At 39.2% G+C, this 21,466-nt stretch overlaps 3 protein-coding genes and 1 pseudogene across 3 annotated transcripts; 3 read left to right on the top strand and 1 right to left on the bottom strand.

Moving 5' to 3' along the window:
• The first annotated feature begins 1,307 nt into the window (after window positions 1-1,307).
• On the top strand, window positions 1,308-2,741 carry LOC110759997 (UDP-glycosyltransferase 91A1-like; annotated as a pseudogene).
• A 1,201-nt stretch (window positions 2,742-3,942) lies between these two features.
• On the bottom strand, window positions 3,943-5,634 carry LOC110760000 (putative UDP-rhamnose:rhamnosyltransferase 1). Its single transcript, XM_021962153.2, has one exon. The coding sequence runs from the start codon at window positions 5,552-5,554 to the stop codon at window positions 4,124-4,126; it is 1,431 nt and encodes a 476-aa protein (XP_021817845.2). The 5' UTR covers window positions 5,555-5,634; the 3' UTR covers window positions 3,943-4,123.
• An 8,873-nt stretch (window positions 5,635-14,507) lies between these two features.
• On the top strand, window positions 14,508-15,386 carry LOC148293645 (uncharacterized). The gene has a single exon (XM_088254547.1). It carries the CDS (start codon window positions 14,508-14,510, stop codon window positions 15,384-15,386), a length of 879 nt encoding a protein of 292 aa, XP_088110673.1.
• Window positions 15,387-15,704: 318 nt separating this feature from the next.
• On the top strand, window positions 15,705-19,012 carry LOC148293644 (uncharacterized). The gene is made up of 3 exons (XM_088254546.1): window positions 15,705-15,913; window positions 16,053-16,239; window positions 16,358-19,012. The coding sequence occupies exons 1-3, from the start codon at window positions 15,705-15,707 to the stop codon at window positions 19,010-19,012; spliced, it is 3,051 nt and encodes a 1,016-aa protein (XP_088110672.1).
• The last annotated feature ends 2,454 nt before the right edge of the window (window positions 19,013-21,466 follow it).

Here is a 21,466-nt window from a genome sequence, read left to right as displayed (position 1 = left end):
CATTTAATTTACCCCTCGTCATCTAAGTGCCAATTTCAGTCTAGGATTGGATGAGTCACTAAATCTAAGGTATATTGAAGGAGGAAATGAAATTAGAGGTGAATGATTTTCCAACTTGGGGAAATTATGAGGGATAAGTTAGTTATAAGGTGTTGTTATCTTACCATTTTGCGGGAATTAAATGGAATAAGTTTTCTTCATGAGTGATCCCTCTTATACCTTCAACTTGGTAAAAAAAATTTCATTTCTTTCTTTAACATACTTTAAATATAGGGAGTTATCCAATTCAATCCAATACTAAGCACCAAAGGAGTCCACAAGTTTGGTTAGAATCAGAGTAGGTCAAGTTTGGATCCCTTTCAAGATAAGAGAAAAGTCTTATATAATAAAACTCCTTCTTCCCGTCCCTTTTCCTTTTCAAGATCAGAATAGTGGCTGCATAGTGCCCTTTAGGAAAAGCCACCATGCTTTGTTGGCAAAGCACACGATTAAAAATGGTGTCAATTGATTAGTTTTTTACTAGTGCATCCAATTTCGTTTGAAAAAAATTTCAGCATCCATTAATTCTGATTCGGAATGAAAATTCTGCAGTCGTTAATTTAGAGAAATCATCAATGAAAATTGATCTTCTTGAATTTTTAGAAGAGAAATCATCAATGAAATGTTCATAATCAAGTTTTTCTAGAAGTTCACTTTCAATTGAAATCAAAGCTAGTCCATTTAATCTTTCTTGCGACATAGTTGATTGCAAGTATGATTTTAACAATTTTAATTTTAAAAAACTTCTTTCTGCAGATGCAAGTAACATGAATAATCAATAGAATTCTATATGCAATGAATGCATTTGGAATTGATGGTGAAGTGAACCCCCTCCTGTTGTCAAAAGTAAAATCCCACAACTTTCAATGTCCGGGTTAACCCCCTCTATGCCATGAGATTCATTGATGGTGAAGTGAACCAGAGCCATGCAAATTTTTCTATGGGACCATAGCTATCAATTTTTTGGTCCCAATAAACCTAACTGCATGGATCATAATTTAACTCATTTGTCTTTGCATTGCATGAGTGGTATTTATTTATTAGCTGGAGGGTGGTCCTTTTTGGCCCACGAATTGTATTTCTCCACACTATTCAGAGGTGAAAATTTAATTTTCAAGAAAAAAGCTTGCTAAAAATATGTTTACACAGCAAAAAATTAAATAAAATTAAATAAAAATCTTATTAGCTTTAGAGGAGCAATTATTTGAGCCCTAATAATTGTACCTTGCTAGATGTATATATACAAGAGGGCTAGGGATCTGACTCTACTCACAACAAGAACAAAAGCCCTAGATAACATTATTGATCGCCATGGATTCCAATGATCAAAAGCTTCACATAGCAATGTTTCCATGGCTAGCCTTTGGCCATATGGTCCCATACCTAGAGCTCGCCAAGCTAATTGCCCAAAAAGGCCACCAAATCTCCTTCATCTCAACTCCAAGAAACATCGAACGTCTCCCACAGCTCCCTCTGAATCTCTCGTCATCGTTAATCACCTTTGTCAAGCTCCCGTTGCCCCGCGTAGACGACGACTTTCCAGAAGCCGCGGAGTCCACCACAGACCTACCGCAGAACAAAGTTATGAAGCTTAAGAAGGCATACGATGCTCTCCAACAACCCCTTACTCATTTCCTACAATCTTCCAACCCAGATTGGCTACTCTTCGATTTTGTACCTTATTGGGCCCCAACTACTGCCCGTAACCTTGGCATACCATGTGCCTTCTTTAGCATATTCATCGGAGCATGCTTAGTTTTCTTCGGGCCCACTTCCCCAGAAATATCTCCGGATGATCGTAAGAACCCGGAGGATTACACCGTCCCGCCCAAGTGGATCCCCTTCTCGTCCAACGTAGCGTTTCATTTGTTCGAAGTTCACCGAATTTACCTCGACAGCATTACCGGCGACGAAAGCAATGTTCCATATGTTTATCGATACCTGGAGGGGGTGAGGGGCTGTGATGTAATTGCAATAAGAGGTTGCATGGAATTTGACCCTGAATGGCTGCATTTATTACAAGATATTCACCGGAAACCGGTTTTACCGGTTGGTCAACTCCCCACTAAAAATTATGAAGAGAATGGTAGCTGGGGTCAATGAGCAAGTGGTTGGACAGGCAACCGAAAGCATTGGTTGTGTACGTGGCTTTCGGAAGTGAGGCCATGCCGAGCCAAGAGGAAATTACTACAATAGCCTTAGGGTTAGAGCAGTCTGAGCTGCCGTTTATTTGGGTGTTGAGAACCAATCTGGTTAAGTTGCCTGAGGGTTTTGAGGAAAGGATAGGAGGGCGTGGATTGGTTTGCAGGAGCTGGGCTCCGCAGTTGAAGATTTTGGGTCATGACTCGGTTGGGGTGTTCCTGAGTCACTCCGGTTGGAGCTCGGTGGTGGAGGCGTTGACTTTTGGTAGAGCTCTTGTGTTGTTGACCATGTCCAATGACCAAGGGTTGAATGCAAGGCTTTTGGAGGAGAGGAAGATTGGGTATTGCATTCCGAGGGACGAGGAAGACGGGTCGTTTACCAGCGACTCAGTGGCTGAGTCGCTCAAGTTGGTGATAAAGATGGAGGAGGGGAAGATTTACAGAGACAAGGCTAAGGAGTTGAAGCCGTTGTTTGGAGATAGAAAGAAGCAAGACACGTACGTGCATAATTTTCTAGAATATCTTAAAGCTCATGCACGAAATGCTTCCTAGAAGGTCTAGACTCTAGACTACCCAATGCTTCCAACAAGGTACATTATATGCATGTGATAATATCTCGTTGAGATGATACAAATATAATTACTCGATGAATAAATTTGTATGAAAATATGTATTTCTTATCGTATTTAGTGGATATACTTTTTGGCATGTGCATTTTAAATAATGAATTGAGAAAGTCAGAAATATGATAGAATGAATGAATATAAGATCAACTAGTCCTTCCTAATCAATCTAATTTTTGATCCATTCATTATGCAATAGTATTTCTTTTTTCTTTTCTTTATAATTTTTTTTTGAAGAAAAAAAATAATGCCTGCATTAGAAGGACAAAAAAATAAGACGTTTTCTATTTTGAACTCTGCAAATAACTTCACACCACAAAAATGTTTTTGCCCATTAAAGCCTTAATTATGGGAACCAAAATTGTGGGACATATTCAACCTCAATTATGTTTAGCCTCTACTAATTTTACTAAGAGCATCTCCAACCGATATGTCAAAAGTGCCACATAGACATTTAACAGCTAGAAATAACATCTCACACACTCCAACCGATGTGTCAAAGCTGATGTGGAATGAAGGCTGAAGATTGAGATGTTATTTTTGACATCCCAAAAGCAAGATGTCAAATGAATATTTTAATATTTTTTCTTTTCTATTCTTTTTAATTAAAAATAAATCAACACTAAAATGTAATAAAATAATAATTTAATTTGACATATTGGGTGGAGTGTAAAGCTGTGTAGGTTTAAACTTGAATTTAAATGTGTTAACAAATATTGGTGGATGACTTGAATATTTACAGGGTTTAAATATAAAATAATTCTCTAAATATATGATATGTCCATAATCTATGTTAGAAGTACAAAATATATCAACCTCATTTCATTTCATTAAAGTTCAGCGACAGAATGCAAAATTTCCAATTTGAACTTTAAAGATAAAGAGACAAAGACTTAAAGGCACAAATATATTAGTCCTTGTAGAAAAAAAACAAAAAGAAAAAGAAAAGACAGGTATTATTGTCATTGTATCACTGTCACCTTGTGCTATTAGGTCCAATGGAAAAAGATGTTAGAACATTACGAAGAGTTGGTGGGACTATTCTTCTTCTGACTAGTTGTTAGCAAAATGTAGAGTTAAAAATTCCCCGATGATAATGGACCCAAAGCATGATCGTGGGCTGATATATGGGACACGTATAGTTTTTGAATGGAGGGGAAACTTTTCTTAAGTAATAGCATACATACTAATAGATATAAAGAAAATTCTCTTTATACAAATATTGATACTGCGATTCATGAATGCACTTCCAGTAGGTCAACGATCGACAACATCTTTATAATAACTTTCTGAATTGGGAAAAAGCTTCTAAACTAGTATTCAAACCTCATGCGTGTGCACATGATTTTCCAAATACTCCACACATTTGTCCATGTATCTATCATGGAGTTCCTTATCTTTGAATACCTCACCATGTTCTTTGGCTCCATCTCTGTAAGCCTTCCCTTCCTCATCCACCACAACCAAATTCAGAGACTCGGCCAACGATTTCCTGGTAAACGATCCATCTTCTTCATTTCTTGGAACTTCAATTCCAATCTTCTTGTCCCAAAACCTAGCAATTAGCCCTTGGTCATACAAGAAGGGCAACATGATAAGAGGACGTCCATATTGGAGTGCCTCTATGAGTGAACTCCAACCACAATGAGTCAAAAAACCCCCAATTGAGTCGTGAGCCAATAGCTTGGTTTGAGGTGCCCAAGTTGTCCAAACCAGTCCACGACCCTTGGTTCGCTCCTCGAACCCATCTGGTAGCTTCACCGAGTCACTGTCTCCTGACCAACTAGGTGTCCTTAGGACCCAAAAGAAGGGCAACCCAGATAGCTCCAATCCAAGAGCCAACTCGGTGAAGTCTTCTTGGCTTAAGTTAAGCTCACTTCCAAGGGCAATGTAAACTACAGTTCCATTCTCTTGTTTGTCCAACCACTGATAAATTCTAGACCAGTCTTCTTTGTCTTCTCTAGTTTGAACCAAAGGTGGCAATAAGCCTACTGGAACCACAGGAAATTGTTGAAGCTCTTGTAGCAATTCGAGCCACTCCCCCTCAATCTCTCTACAACTTCGAATCAAATAGACTTGACAACCTTGGACCGTCGACTTCACACGAAACCAATCTGAAACACCGGAAGCGTTTTGTTTCATAGCGTCAAACAGTTTCTTGGCCTCAAAAGACCTAAAAACCAAATTTGAAAGGAAAGGGATCCATTCGGGAGGGACAGTGAAGTGCTCTGGTAGTGTTCTAACACCATAGCGATCTTGACCCTCCGGTGATGTTGGTCCAATGAAACATAGAGTGGATGCGTTGAAAATACTGAAATGTGCTAGTGAAATGCCTAGGCTAGAAGCTATAGGTGGTAGCCAGTGAGGGGCAAAGTCGTGAATAATCCAATCCAGCTTGTGAGTTTGTAGGAAATTGGAAATACCTTGTTCGAGTCCATCATGAGCTATTTTGAGGTATGGGATTATGTGGTATGGCACGTCCATAGTGGCCTCTGCATTCTCCGGCAGATTTTCGACATGTGGCAGCGGGATCTGCACTAAATTGATCAAAGGGGTTAAGTGTTGAGGAATTTTGGGGAGGCGTTGGATGTTTCGTGGGGTGGATATGAAGGAAACTTTGTGACCTCTACGAGCTACGTGCTTGGCAACCTCAAAAAATGGAATTATGTGACCAAAGGCTAGCCATGGAAACAAGGCTATGTGAAGCTTCTTAGGCTCAGTTGTGGAGCTCATGGTGGTTGAGGTGCTCATATTATGAGCGCAACTTGCAGGACATGATCATGCATTGATGAATTTGTAGGCCTGAGATGAGAATCGTGTTGTCTTTCGTTACCTAACTTTTACCTTCCATTCAATACAATTTGTAGGCCTGACAAAACTCTACCAATAAAATATATAATTACTGTCACATCGATGAGTCAAGCACATGCCATGAACATTGTATGTCTCTGATTTTTCCTTTATATGGTGTAATACGACAATGAAGAAGACTTTCAACGACATGCAATTTATGTTATATTAAACGATATACATATTATATGCCGCACGATGTTATAAGATATATATATATATATATGTTGTCTTATCAATTATATGCGCACTATGTTAAGATATGAAATAACTGTAAATATTTGTTTCCTTGTCTAGATAGTCAACTGCTTTAATTTAGGACTAATAGAAGTTGTAAACATACAGAAAATATATCAAATACCAATTTTACATGGTATCAGAGTGGTACCCTGGCTCTGCATCTACGCCCATCTCATCCTAGCCTACCATGCACCACACCTTACACTCGAGAAATGCAAACAGATTATTGCAACGAAGGTGTATAAAAAAAAAAAAAAAAATCATGAATTGAGAAAGTTATATGATAAAATGAATGGATATAAAATCAACTAGTCCTTCCTAATCAATCTAATTTCTAAAAAAAAAACAGAATTGGATTAGTTTTTCAGTCATGTGAGTGATGATGAATTGAATGATTGTAGTTGTCAATTCTTAGCTAACCAACTGACAACCGCCCTAGTCTTTTTCATCCATTCATTACGCAATAGCTAAAGACAACTCATGATTTTAATTAGTTTTCTTATTAGTTAAGTTTTAGGATATTAATTAGGATATTATTTTCTTGATATGATTTTAATTAATTTTCTTATTAGTTAAGTTTTAGGAATATTCTGGAACCTAAGGTTTCCTACGGTTTTAGGATTTCTTAGTTTTCTATTTAAGCCAACTCATGACATTGTATTAATTAGTTTATTTATATTATTAATCAAATTTAGAGATTTTCTATATTTTCTGGTGGATTCAAGTCACTGATGGATTTCAGTTTATCTTTTCGGGTTTAGACGTTTGTCGATCCATAAATCCGTGCTGCATCACTAGACTACCCAATGCTTCAAACAAGGTCAATATATGCATGTGATAATATCTCGTTGAGATGATATAAATATAATTACTCAATGAATAAATTTGTCTGGAAATACGTATTAATTGTCTTGTATCGTATTTAGTGAATATACTTTATGGCATGTGTATTTTAAATCATGAATTAGAAAGTTATATGATAAAATGAATGGATATAAGATCAACTAGTCCTTCCTAATCAATCTAATTTCTTAAAAAAAAAACAGAATTGGATTAGTTTTTCAGTCATGTGAGTGATGATGAATTGAATGATTGTAGATGTCAATTCTTAATTAGTTAACCAAATTCACACGCTCGCTTCAAGGCCTCTCAAACTCAATTAGCAACCAACTGACAACCACTCTAGTCTCCTTCATCCATTCATTACGCAATAGCTAAAGACACAAAAACAAGACATTTTCTATTTGGTGAACTCTGCAAATATCTAACTTCACACCACAAAATTGTTTTTGCCCATTAAAGCCTTAATTATGGGAACCAAAATTGTTGGAAACACATTCAACCTAAATTATGTCATGGGTAGCCTCTACTAAATTTACTACTAGGGTTATATTTGTGGGTGACTTGAATATTTACAGGGTTTAAATAAATAAAAAATTCTCTAAATATATGATATGTCTATAATCTATGTTAGAACTGCAAAAGAAATCTTGTTCTTGACTCATGGGTCCTAGTTGTAAGAAGGAGGAAACGACACTCAAGTATCAACCGTCAGGTTTAAAACGAATTCTGCCTATATAGGTAATCAGTGGGTAGTGGCTGATTTTCTAGTAGATATATCTCACCAATTCTTGAAAGCCATAATTTAAAAAAGGATCAAGTACAGTAAACCCCCCAATCAGTGGGTAGCGTCGTTTTCGTTGATTTTGACAAATATTCCAATGATAACACCACCGCAGAAAGGTCAAAAAACACTCGGTAATCAAATGAAATAAGTAAACAAATACAAACACACATCATTTTCTAAACATAACTCAAATAAAGCGGCAAAACTAAGAACAAGAGATCAATGAGATTTCTCAGTAAGAGGAATGCTAACGACCTTCTCTTTTGGACTTTCTCTTTTCTCCTCATGACAAGTGTCACTTTTCTTACACTTAAAATAATGTTATTAATGCATCACACAAGCTAATTTTTGTTTTCCAAATTTACCCTTATTAAATGTATTAGCTTTAATGTTTTTTTTTTTCAATTGCTCTAAATATCTTTGAAACTTTCTTACTACCTTGTAAAAGATTAAATACGAAAAAGCGTAATTTTGTTTTATTAAAAAAAGTATGTTTCATGATATTGTTATCGTGAAAGCGATATCATCTTTCTTTTGTATTTAAAAAAACATATGTTCTCGCTGAAAAAAAAACTCAAGTTTTTTCTTATTTATTTATTTTTTAACAAGGTGGTAAGAAAATTTGTTCAAAAACTAGCTTGTAAAATGAAAATTAATAAATTTAATAAGGGTAAACTTGGAAAACAAAAACTAGCTTGTGTGATGCATTAATAACATTATTTTAAGTGTAAGGAAATTGACACTTGTCATAAGAAGAATGGAGAAGATCCAAAAGAGAAGATTAGAGAGAAGATTATGGAGAATAAATGGAGGAAGATGAAGGAGACGGAGTACCAATCGTCTTTTCTTTTTCTTGGTGGAAGGAGTACAATGCCTCTGATGAGTAGGGTTTTTTTAAATTTAATAATGAATAAGAATTAAGATGATATTGTATCCAAACAATCTTCTAATACCATGAAGGGTGTTTTAGTATTTGCATAAGTCTTTTACATCCAGTTTTGGTTTTTTTAGATTTATGGGGTTAAGTGATTAAGTGAAACCATTTTGAAACATGAGGGGTTGTTTGTGTAATTTCTAGGACCTCAAGGGGTTATGTGAAAACCCAAAAAATCTTAGGAGGTGTTAGTATAAATAACTATTAATTTAGTAATAGTATGTCCTTCATGATCAATTTTTTATTTCTAAAAAAAATGATCAATTTGTTTAAGAGTAACATTGAAATCTATAATAAAATTTAATAAAAGATTATGCTAACTCATGAAAAAGTTGGGTTCCCTAATAAAGGCTTGCTATCGGGGCACCTCCCTTGATCCAAGTTGCGCCCAGGGAACAAAACATTATCGGCTGGGTACTTGTCCAGTCTGTTTCATCTTCTTGTAACTGCAAACTCTCTAGTTTCTAACTCAAGCCATAATTTTTTATATTGTCTTATCAATTATAGGCGCACTATGTAAGATATGAAATAACTGTAAATATTTGTTTCCTTGTCTAGATAGTCAACTGTTTAATTTAGGGTTGTAAACATGTTGATTTTTGGTATAGAACTTTCTGGTTAGCAACAAAACAAAAACCTTTTGTAAGCAACGTATGCAGAGGAGAGAAAACTCAGAGAGTATATTTGTTTCAGTATATTTTCTTGTATATACAACAGAGCCAAGAACACACAGAATATATGCATGACTCATTCTGTCAAAAACAGATCCTAAAAATATCTAGGACACAAGGATTCATCTCCAGCCTTTCAAGGTCATTGGAGGCTACGATTCTTACACCTAGGCAAGGAATCGTTACAACAGATAGGACTAAGACAGCTAAGAAAGACAGCTGTAGAGTTTCCCAAAATAGACAGAAAACTAGCCGTTGGACATAACCTTTAACGGCTATTGCTATAAAAGGAAAGTTCTTCAGCTCCTTTAATTTCTTCATCCTCTTCACTGTTAATCTGCAGGCTTAACTTCTGCAGCTTGATTCAAAGCTAGTATGCAGCTTAACTCTCAACAGCCTCTCCTAAGCTGCTTACTGGTTTCACTCCAAGTTTCAACCTCAAGTAATTGAATCGATCTTTGGGCAGAGCTTTTGTAAAAATATCTGCCAACTGTTCTTCACTTCTGCAGAACTTCATGTCAAGCACCCCTTCTTGTAAAGCTTCCCTTATGAAATGATACCTTCGGTTTATGTGTCTTGTTCTCTGATGGAAAACAGGATTTTTAACCATTGATATTGCTGACATGTTGTCACAAAACAATGGCGTTGCATCAGATTGCATTTCACCAAAATCATCCAACACAAACCTTAGCCAGATAGCTTGAGCTGTTGCCTCAGCAGCTGAAACGTATTCAGCTTCTGCAGTTGACAATGCAACTGTGTTTTGCTTGACTGAAGCCCATGAAAAAACTCCACTACCAAAACTGAATGCATATCCAGATGTACTTTTACTGTCATCTTCACTGCCAGCCCAATCAGAGTCACAAAAACCAATCAGAATAACATTTTTTTCCCTTGTAAATTCAATGCCATAGCTGAGAGTGCCTTGAATGTATCTGAGAACCCTTTTTGCAATTCCCATGTGCTTCTTTGTAGGGCTGTGCATGAATCTTGATAACAGACTGGCTGCAAACATTATATCAGGTCTGGTTGCAGTTAAATATAACAAGCTGCCAACAATTTTTCTAAACAGACCTTCATCGGCTAATTCACTTCCATCAACTTTCTTTAGTCTTTCACCAGTGGGAAGAGGAATTGTAACTGATTTACAATCCTCGAGGCCAAACTTCACAAGCAAGGACTTTGCATACTTGCTTTGATGAATAAACACCCCTTTTTCAGATTGTAGAACCCCCATTCCTAAGAAATGATGTAGGAGTCCAAGGTCAGTCATTTCATACTTTTGCATCATGTCCCTTTTAAACTCACTGAGCAATGCATTACTGTTTCCAGTATACACTATATCATCAACATATATAGAGACAATGATCAATTTTCCCTCTTCATCAGTTCTGGTATATAAGGTGGCCTCACTAATGCTTCTTTGAAACTTGCAGCTAGTGAGATAAGAGTCAATCTCACTGTACCAGGCTCTGGGAGCCTGCTTTAAACCATAGAGAGCCTTTCTTAGCTTATAAACCTTATGACTAGCCTTTTTCACTTCAAACCCCTCTGGTTGCTCAGTATAAACCTCCTCCTCAAGTACTCCATTCAAGAAGGCTGACTTCACGTCTAGTTGAAACAACTTCCAACCCTTTTGTGCTGCAAGTGCAATCAAAGTTCTAATTGTATCTAACCTTGCCACTGGGGCAAAGGTTTCATTAAAGTCAATACCAGGTTTCTGAGCATACCCTTTAGCTACAAGCCTAGCCTTGTGTTTTTGAACCGTTCCATCCAGATTAAGCTTGGTTTTGAACACCCATTTGACTCCTATGACTGGTTTATGAGTAGGCCTTTCCACCAGCTCCCAAGTTCCATTCTTTTCAATAGTTTCAATCTCAGCTTCCATTGCTTCCTTCCATGCTTTGTCTTCAATAGCTTCATAATAATTTTTTGGTTCAATAATAGTCATATGACATCTTGCATAGATGTCCTCCAAGCTTCTCAACCTTACTGGTGTATTACTTGGAGTTGAGCCTTGACTAGAACCACTGCCATTGCTCTCAGGTACATGTTCATCATTTGAGATTAATTGATTTTGATTTGGGGAATCAATGCTGTGAGTTTCATGAGAGGTTTCCTCTACTTCAGTTATCTCAGAATTTCCATTTTCAAAAATAATAGGCATGGAGACAGTTTCAACTTGCTTGCTTTCCCAATTCCAGGATTTGTTCTCATAAAAAACAACACTTCTTGAGAGTATAATCTTCTCAGTTTGAAGATTATAAATCCTGTAACCCTTCTCACAGCTGCCATAACCCATAAAGATTCCTTTGCTTGCTTTGTCATCAAACTTCTGTCTAAGATTTGATGGAATGTGACTGTAACAGATGCTTCCAAACACTCTTAAGTGTTTTACACCAGGTTTTCTTCCTGTGAAAGCTTCAAATGGTGTTTTGTCTATAACTGAAGTGGTATAGCACCTGTTTTGCAGATACACAGCAGTACCAACTGCTTCAGCCCAGAACTTTACAGGAATTTTCTTCTCAGTCATCATTGATCTTGCCATTTCACAGATGGTTATGTTTCTTCTTTCAGCAACTCCATTTTGCTGAGGTGAGTAGGCAATAGTCAGTTGCCTCTCCATGCCAAGATCACTGCAATACTCAAGGAATTCATGTGAAATGTACTCTCCACCTCTGTCACTTCTTAGTTTCTTTAAATTGAATCCACTTTGTAGCTCAACAAATGCTTTGAACTTTTTGAACACACTTATCACACTTGACTTGTTTCTTAGAAAATATACCCAACACATTCTTGAATAGTCATCAATGAATGTGATGAAGTATTTATTTCCTCCAATGGACTCATTTTGCATTGGACCACATACATCTGTGTGTATCAACTCAAGTGGACTGTTGGCTCTCCAAGGCTTCTCATTCTCAAATGGTTCTCTGTGGCTTTTACCATACACACAGCCTTCACATACTCCTTCCTTTTCTGAGAAATTAGGCAAGCCTAGCACCATTTGTGTTTGCTGCATTTTTTTCATGCTTGCAAAGTTCAAGTGCCCCAATCTTCTATGCCAAACCCATGGATCTTCTTGTACTGCTCCTTTCATTGCCATTGAGCAGATAGATTCCATAGATAATGGAAAACATCTATTTCCAGCCATTTCAACTTTGGCAACAACATTATCAAGGCTGCTGTCATCACATATTATTGCATGATTTCCTCCAAATAGAATGTAGTACCCATGCTCCAGCATTTGTCCTATACTCAACAAATTCTCATTCAGACCAGGGACAAGCAGCACTTCATTTATGTATCTTCTTCCTTTTCTTGTCTCAACTACAAGTGTCCCTTTTCCTGTGGCTTGAACAAGATCACCAGTGCCCATTTTCACTTTGCAGGTCACTGACATATCAAGATTGATCAATAAAGACTGTTGAGAGGTCATGTGGTTGCTGCATGCACTGTCAACAAACCACACAGACTTGCTTGATGCAATTGAACTTGCATGACAAGCATAGAACATTGTTCCTGTGGTTACCTCTTCTTCCTTTGCACAATTTGCAACTTGTTTACCACTTTCACAGTCCTTTGTTAAATGGCCAAATCGACTACACTTCTCACATTTTGGTTTTCCTTTATATCTGCAAATACCAAAATGGTATTTCTTACATACTTGGCACTGTGGTTTCACACCACCTTGACTGCTACTTCCTTCTGATTTGTTTTGTGAATTGAAGCTGTTGTTCCAATTCCCTCCAGAGCCATTATTCCAATTTGAGTTTCCACCTTGAGACCAATTCGAGCCTTTTTTGTTTTGTCCTTGCCATTTTTGATTTTGCTTTCCCTGAGAACTTTTGTTAGCTCCAGAAGCTTGATTATTTCCAACTCTGAGGCTGCTAAAAGCCTTCTCAGTTCCAGCCAACTTATCCCTTTCATCATGCAAATCCTCCCTTTTATCATAGACTTTGACAGATGCAAGAATTTCTTCAACTCTAATAGTTTCAAGGTCTCTGGTTTCTTCAATGATTGACACAATGGACTTGTACTTCCTACTTATACTCATCAACAATTTTTGGACAATCCTTTTCTCTGTTACATCTTCTCCTAGAGATTTCAAGTTGTTTACAATTCCAAAAAATCGAGCAAAGTAGTCATCCAGAGATTCAGCATCATTCATTCTCAAATATTCAAAATCAGCTCTAATAGCTTGTAATTTCACAGCTCTTACCTTTTTATCTCCTCTGAACTCTCTTCTCAGAATTTCCCAAGCACCTTTTGCAATCTTCTCATTTCTGATGCGAGGAAAAAGTTCATCAGTTAGTGCTCCTTGTATAAGACTCAAAGCCTTGGCATTTTTTATCTTATCTTCTTTGGAGATAGTCGGTGCTTCCACTGGAATTTGCACAGTCTCATCTTCTTCTTTTACAGAGCCTTCTTCTCCTTCAGAACTCTCTGGTTCTTCCTCCTCAAGAATCGGCTGTGGATATACTCCAAGCTCCACTGCATCCCATAGATCATATGCTATGAGAATAGTCTCCATTTTTACTGACCAAAAATCATAGTTTGCACCATTAAACTGTGGAGTTCTTAAATCTCCACTTGAAGAACCTGAACCCACCATTTTGAGTGAGTCTCAGTGAACCAGACACTAAAAAGAGCAACCTTTATCCCTTTTAAAAATTTCTCAGGAAAGCCCTCTTTCTCACAGCTCACGCCCTTCTCTGAAATCAGACCTAGAGCTCTGATACCATGTTGATTTTTGGTATAGAACTTTCTGGTTAGCAACAAAACAAAAACCTTTTGTAAGCAACGTATGCAGAGGAGAGAAAACTCAGAGAGTATATTTGTTTCAGTATATTTTCTTGTATATACAACAGAGCCAAGAACACACAGAATATATGCATGACTCATTCTGTCAAAAACAGATCCTAAAAATATCTAGGACACAAGGATTCATCTCCAGCCTTTCAAGGTCATTGGAGGCTACGATTCTTACACCTAGGCAAGGAATCGTTACAACAGATAGGACTAAGACAGCTAAGAAAGACAGCTGTAGAGTTTCCCAAAATAGACAGAAAACTAGCCGTTGGACATAACCTTTAACGGCTATTGCTATAAAAGGAAAGTTCTTCAACTCCTTTAATTTCTTCATCCTCTTCACTGTTAATCTGCAGGCTTAACTTCTGCAGCTTGATTCAAAGCTAGTATGCAGCTTAACTCTCAACAAAACATATAGAAAATATATCAAAAAAAAAAAAAAGTCTCTCTAGAATACTAAGGTTTCTCTAGGATTCTAGGAGAGTCAAAACTCGACCACTACAGGAGGCGGCGACACCTCCGGAGTGCATGTCAGAACGGCTGGATCTCGCAACCAGGTTCCTCACGCAGATGGAGGATATCTCTTCGGCCTTTTCGCATCGGTTTGTCCTTACTGATGTGGAGCAACAGGAAATAGTGATAGAGTCAAAGGAGAATATTGGTGTTAAAACCAATAAGTTCTTCCTGGTGGGAGCAGTGCTTTCAGATAAACCAGTAAACAAGGAAGCGCTACGTAAAACTTTTTACACGATCTGGAAACCCAAAGCTCGAGTTACAATAGTAGAACTGGAACAGAATAGATTCTTTTTTGCGTTCAATACAAGGGCGGAACGAGCAACCATCCTCAACGGGGGCCCGTGGGTGTTCAACGACTACCTATTGATTCTAGCAGAGGCGGATGAAATAGTTAATCCGATTAGGATTCCCCTTGTGATGCAGGAATTCTGGATACAGGTGAAAGGCCTCCCCTTGGCTTATATGACCAGGGCCATGGGTCGTCTGATTGGTACTGCACTAGGTGGCTATGTTGTCACCGATCAGAGCAAGAAAGTGGGTTACTTAGGCAGTTACTTGAGGATACGTGCCAGCATTGATGTGACAAAACCCCTCCGGCGAAGTTTAAAACTCAGATTAGATGGAGACCTATTGGAGGTGGAGATACGCTACGAGAAACTGCCTATCACATGTTATCATTGTGGTTTAATTGGCCACACGGAAGGCTCATGCACACGAAAGGGTGTTGTCTATGAAGATGATAAGGCCAAGCCTTATGGCAAATGGTTCCAGCAGGATGTTCTTGCCCTGGATTATCGGCGGCCGTCTGGGAGACGTTTTGGGCTTTCTTCGCCGACGGGCTGGTCCATGCGAGCTCCAGATGAATCCGGCCTCCAGGCGCCGGCAAGGGACACCTACGGCAACGACGATGCGACGAGACCAAATATGGCATGAGGAGAAATTTTGGGGCAAACTCCGGATTCTCAGGAAGATAACATAAGGATAGATAATCCTCTCCCTGATTCCGCGTCGGCCAATCATGGCGTCCTTGGTGCCTCTCACTCTACACGATCCCCCTCCTATCCATGTATCCCAGATTTGAACAGGATTGCGGATGATTTGGAGGCTGACTTCCAGGGATTACTTCCTATTATTCCTTGTTGTGATAGAGGACCAGAAAACATTAATTCCTTGAGAGTTGACTTCCTATCCCAAGACGTGCATGCAATTAATTTGATTGGCACCCCTGTCTGCTCTCCAAATAGGGGCACTATGGAGCGATATGAGGATTTAGCAATTGGGCCAGCACATGGGCCAGTCAGTAAACCCCATGTGCTCGAATATACCACGGGACTCTTTGGGTCAAACCAGTATGAAACTCAATTTGTGGGCCATGATACAAATATATCTTTGGGGTCCGACCCCTTTAATCTCAGCCCCCTTATTCGACAAAGTGCCCATGCAGGTCCCCTCAAAAACAGGTATGCTCGAGTCAGGAAACAACGACCTCAACGACGGTATACTGCAACTAATAAGGAGACTCGGATTGAACCTAGCAACCGAAAACGTCCAGCAATCTATGTAACAAGTGGGGGGCAACTGGCTCCTCCTTTTAAACAGTTATGCTCCTATGACGGTACCACAAGAAACAGTCAAACGGCAGAGTCTGAGAACACTCAGCTCCGCCGAGAGCCATGATCGTCCTAAGTTGGAACTGTCAGGGGCTTGGGAATCCCAGGGCAGTTCAGGCACTACGACGTTTGATCGTCGCACAAGGACCCACGGTTGTATTCCTGAGCGAAACAAGGTGCAATCGTCAATTTTTTTCTTCTTTGTCAATTAATTTAGGTTTCGATAATTTTTACGCAGTTGATGCCCTTGGCAGGTCTGGAGGGCTGTGTCTTCTTTGGAAATCTGAATGTCAGGTGGCTATTCGATCCGCATCTCTTCACCACATTGATGGAGAGGTCGGAGGTATTGGTGATACAGTACATTGGCGTTTTACAGGCTTCTATGGCTACCCTTCTATTGCAGACAGATATAAGTCATGGCAACTACTCCGTGGTTTGGCTACTGAGTCCACACTCCCTTGGGTCTGTTTTGGGGACTTTAACGAGTTACTCCACAGTAAGGAGAAGGAAGGGGGAGCACCTAGATTAATCAGGCAAATGCTAGCTTTCCGTCAAGCCATTTCTGATTGTGCATTGGAGGATTTGGGGTTTGAAGGACCTGAGTTTACCTGGTACAGTACCAGAATGGGTGGTATCAAAGAGAGGCTAGATCGGGCTCTTGCTAATCTCAAGTGGCAGCAGTTGTTTCCTGCGTCACGTGTGGTGCATCTGGATCCAAGTCGCTCTGACCACCTGCCTTTCCTTATCTACCTAAACCAACAGAAAAATAAAAGGGGGGCACCTTCGCCCAGGTTTCGATTTGAACACATGTGGACTAGCCATGCTGATTGTGAAAGTGTAATTAGCACTGCTTGGGCGACTATTGTTGATGGCACACCTATGTTTCAGGTAGTTGAGAAAATAAAGGTTACACGACTTCGTCTCTTACAATGGCACCGATCAACTTTTAAAGCTACGCAACGGGACATTCAAAGCACTCGTGATAAATTGGGGATTATTTGGCGACAGCAGTGCACAGATCAGACTATTGCAGCCTTCAAGGCCTTATCGACGCAATTAGATGAGTTGTTGGTTCGCGAGGAGGTTTATTGGCAGCAACGAGCTAAGGTTGCTTGGCTTCGAGACGGGGATAGGAATACCAGATTCTTCCATCAACGGGCCAACACGCGGAAGCGGAGGAATAATATTCAGGGTCTAATCGATAGTAATGGTGTTTGGAAAGAGGAGGGCGCAGCAGTCCAGGAAATAGTGGTGGATTATTTCACACACCTTTTCACCTCTAATTGTAGACGCAGGGAGGATATTCTTCTAAATATTGTTTACCCATGTGTGACACCAACCATGAATGCCTCGCTCCTTGCCGACTTCACTGAGCAGGAAGTAAAGCATGCTGTTTTTCAGATGTATCCAACCAAGGCACCTGGGCCGGATGGAATGCCACCTGTCTTTTTTCAGAAATATTGGCACATTGTGGGCAACGATGTGTCTCGAGCCATTATTAATTTTCTGTCTTCTGGACGTCTACTCCACAAGATCAACTTCACCCATGTGGTGCTCATTCCTAAAGTGAAAAACCCAAAGGATATGACCCAACTTCGGCCTATCAGCCTCTGCAACGTTTTATTTAAAATTGCCTCTAAGGTGCTGGCCAACCGATTGAAAATTATCCTCCCTTCTCTGATTTCGCCCAGTCAGAGCGCTTTTGTCTCAGGCCGCCTTATTTCTGATAACTCCATATTGGCTGCTGAAATCATCCATTGCCTGCGGAGTCGACGACGGGGTAAGAAAGGTTTTTTGGCACTGAAGCTTGATATGAGTAAGGCTTACGACAGAATTGAATGGTCTTTCCTGGAACAGATGATGAAGAAATTGGGTTTTGCTGATCAATGGGTTAGTCTTATAATGACTTGTGTCACTACTGTTACTTACTCCTTTCTGGTTAATGGCTCACCGTGTGGCTATCTTACCCCTTCTAGAGGCCTCAGGCAGGGAGATCCGTTATCACCCTATCTATTTATTCTATGTGCACAAGGTTTCTCTAGTTTTCTTACACAGGCAGAAAGGGATGGGCGGTTACAAGGAGTCTCCATTTGTAGGGGTGCTCCCTCAATCAACCACCTCCTGTTCGCAGATGATTGCTACTTGTTTGCCCATGCAAATGTGAGGGATTGCGGGACAATTAAGGAGGCACTCTCTTGGTATGAGTGGGTATCCGGTCAACAAGTTAATTTACAGAAGAGTGCAATTTGCTTTAGCAAAAATGTTAAGCGCCAAGACCAACTGGATCTAGCAGCATCCCTCGGTGTCTCATGTGCTGATCATTATGATAAGTATCTTGGGCTTCCAATGGTAGTTGGTAAGAACAAAGGTTCCTCGTTTGCACATCTCAAGGAACGGTTGGGTAAAAAATTATTTAGCTGGAAAGGAAAACTCTTAAGCAGTGCAGGGAAAGAAATTCTTATCAAAACGGTGGCACAAGCTCTCCCCTTGTATTCGATGAGCGTTTATTTATTGCCCAAATATTTTTGCGATGATCTTAACCGTTTAATTGCAGATTTCTGGTGGAACGGAAATAGTGGCGACAGGAAAATACATTGGCTTGCTTGGGATAAGCTCTGCCAACCCAAAGATCTTGGGGGGTTGGGCTTCCGTGATTTATATGCTTTCAACCTTGCTATGTTAGCTAAGCAAGGATGGAGGCTCATACAATATCCAAACTCTTTTATAGCAAATGTTCTACGAGCTAAGTACTTTCCTGACAAATCTTTTCTTGACGTCCCTGTCCCTGAAAATTCTTCTTATGTTTGGAAAAGTATCTGTGCAGCCAGAAAAATTCTTTTGCAGGGATCTAGATGGCAGGTGGGCAGTGGGGCAGAGATTGATATTTGGAAGGACCCATGGGTGCCACGCCCTTCTACCTTTCGGGTTATCTCACCAAAACCCTGTTAAGCTCATAATTTCATACATATACATGCCCAATTTACTTACTTCTTTTGCTTAGTTTCCTATAATTCTGAGTTATTTGCCTCTATTTGTGTGTTTTGTAGGCCAATAGAGTAAGAGAGCATAATTCATGCAATTCAAGCATGTTTAGGCCTGATTTGGATGAATGGAAGAAGAGCTTAAAGACAAACTCATTTTGGCTACAGCCCCCTGCCAGTCCAGTTCCGTAGGTCATATTGCAAGCTTTGTTTCAGCAACCTACACAGCTCGTATGAGGCAGCATTCTTCATGAAAGTTGTTGCAATGGGTGTGTACTATAACATATCCAAAATTCATCCCCATTGGATAAATCTGGAGTCCGTTACCTAGCAAACACAGAACCATGCTCAGGATGGATTTTGTCAGCGAGCAAAACGAGTTAGCAATTTGTTTTGGCCTTAACTTCTTCATCCGAGCTTGGATTGGGCCAATACTTGTGTGGTTGGATCAAACACATTCTGAACTTCACAATAGACATCTTAAAGTCATCATTTGATTCATCCTAGCCCAATTCGTAAGCCCAAGAAGTTGCTGGTCATGCTGACATGAGGATGAGCTGGTTGGAAGCTTGGTCATGGTGAGCTAGGCATGAGCTATTGTAGCTGGTTGGAAGCTTGGTCATGGTGACATGAAGATGAGCTGGGGCTGCTGGTGGGATTTATTGGTGAAGTGCATCAACCAATTCAGATTTTATAATGCAAGTGTTGTATGCATTAGTGAAGTGCATCAACCAATTCATCTTTTATAATGCAAGTGTTGTATGCATTAGCCATATTGAATTCAGATTTATCACTCCCCTCTCCCTATAAATACCACATCCATTCCACATTCAAGACACAACAAATCCTGGGATTCACAACCCCACAATTCACTCCAGCCATCCTCAAACACTCTCAAAATCCCAAACACTCCAACAATCACCAAAACAACTCCAGCAAACCTCTCTTCCATTTCCCTACGAATTTCATCTTCCTTAGCCATCACCACTCACTCAAACTCATCCCAAATCACCTCCATATCCTTCATACATCTTTCTAGAAGTGGGGAAGCTCTTGGAGAAGCATTAGAAGTGGAGAAGCACTTGGAGAAGCCTTGGACACCACAAGAACTTCAGAAAAAGGGTTTTTCTACTCTTATTGCATTCATTATGTTTTCTCATTTCTGTTCAAGTCTCTTTTCCATTATGAGTAGCTAAATCCATAACTAGGGCTTTGATGTAACCTAACATGAATATTCTGGGTTTATAAGTTTGGAGTTTCAAGTTTGATTCATGATTCATGTTCTTATTCATTATGCTTATAAGTTAACATGCTTGTTTGAATGATTGATCACCATTAGAACTTGTTTGTTAACTATCTTGGTTTGAATTAAGAGTATACACCATGCTTTAATTCGAATTGAACTATGAATAGGAAGAGTATGTATGGACATTCGACAACAGGGATTAGATACATACTTGGTTGTTTAAAATGTTCTTCTATGCTTAATGGGTTCCTAATGCTTAATTTTAGGTTAGACAACAAATGATCAAATTAGGGAATTAGGAACACAAGGTTAGGACCAAACACCATGGCCTAATCATACTTTAGCTAGAATCAATCTTTGAATCTGAATTAGACTTGTTACTTGAATCTTTATAACCCAGAATTGAATTGTTATGGTGATTCGAATGCCCTAGTCTCAAAATCTGTTTTCCAACTCTTAAAACCACTCTTTGTTACATTTGTTTACTTGTTTTTGTTTGCAATTTCATTTTGCTTCTTTTGTTCAACAATCACAACCACTCTTGTTTTAAATTCTGTTTTAGACATAACCTCCTACTTTCTTGAATTTGGTAATCTAAGTACATAACTAGTTTTAACTTCTCAGTCTTCGTGGGTACGACCTCGTACTTGTCTTGCTATACTACTAATTGCCCCGTACAATTGCGAGTTAACATAATATTAACAACAAATTTTGGCGCCGTTGCCGGGGACTGAACGAAAGTTCTTCCCTGGTTATGTGCCCAAGGTTACCCTATTCTTTTTAGTGTTTCTAATTAATCTAATTTTCTGTTTCAGGTAGTTTATGTTTAAAAAGCCATTACTTGAACAAGTGAGGTCTTCGTTCCAACGTTCTAGATCTTTGAACGCAGGACCATCATTGCAACCCAGACGAGTGACCTCTGAAATTCAGAATCGTCTAGAAAGGGAGTTGTCAACTGCAAAAGAGCAAGCTCTTGCTACATTTACAAGTCTTGCTCTCCACACTGAACTTCCTGGTTCTTCACTTTCAGATTCGGAAGCAAGTTCAGACCAAGAAGAAGAAGAAATGATGGCTGCCATTGAGTTCATGGGAGAACTTGATATCCCAACAATTCCAGCATCTCCTTCAAGCATTTTGCTGCCCACTGTAGCTCGAAATTATGAGCTTAAATCTTCT

This window comes from Prunus avium, chromosome 6 (assembly GCF_965620075.1).
Source record: "Prunus avium chromosome 6, drPruAviu1.hap1.1, whole genome shotgun sequence".
Classification (NCBI taxonomy): domain Eukaryota; kingdom Viridiplantae; phylum Streptophyta; class Magnoliopsida; order Rosales; family Rosaceae; genus Prunus; species Prunus avium.
Note: the sequence above shows the minus strand (reverse complement) of the source record. Positions and strands in the feature narration are given on the sequence as shown.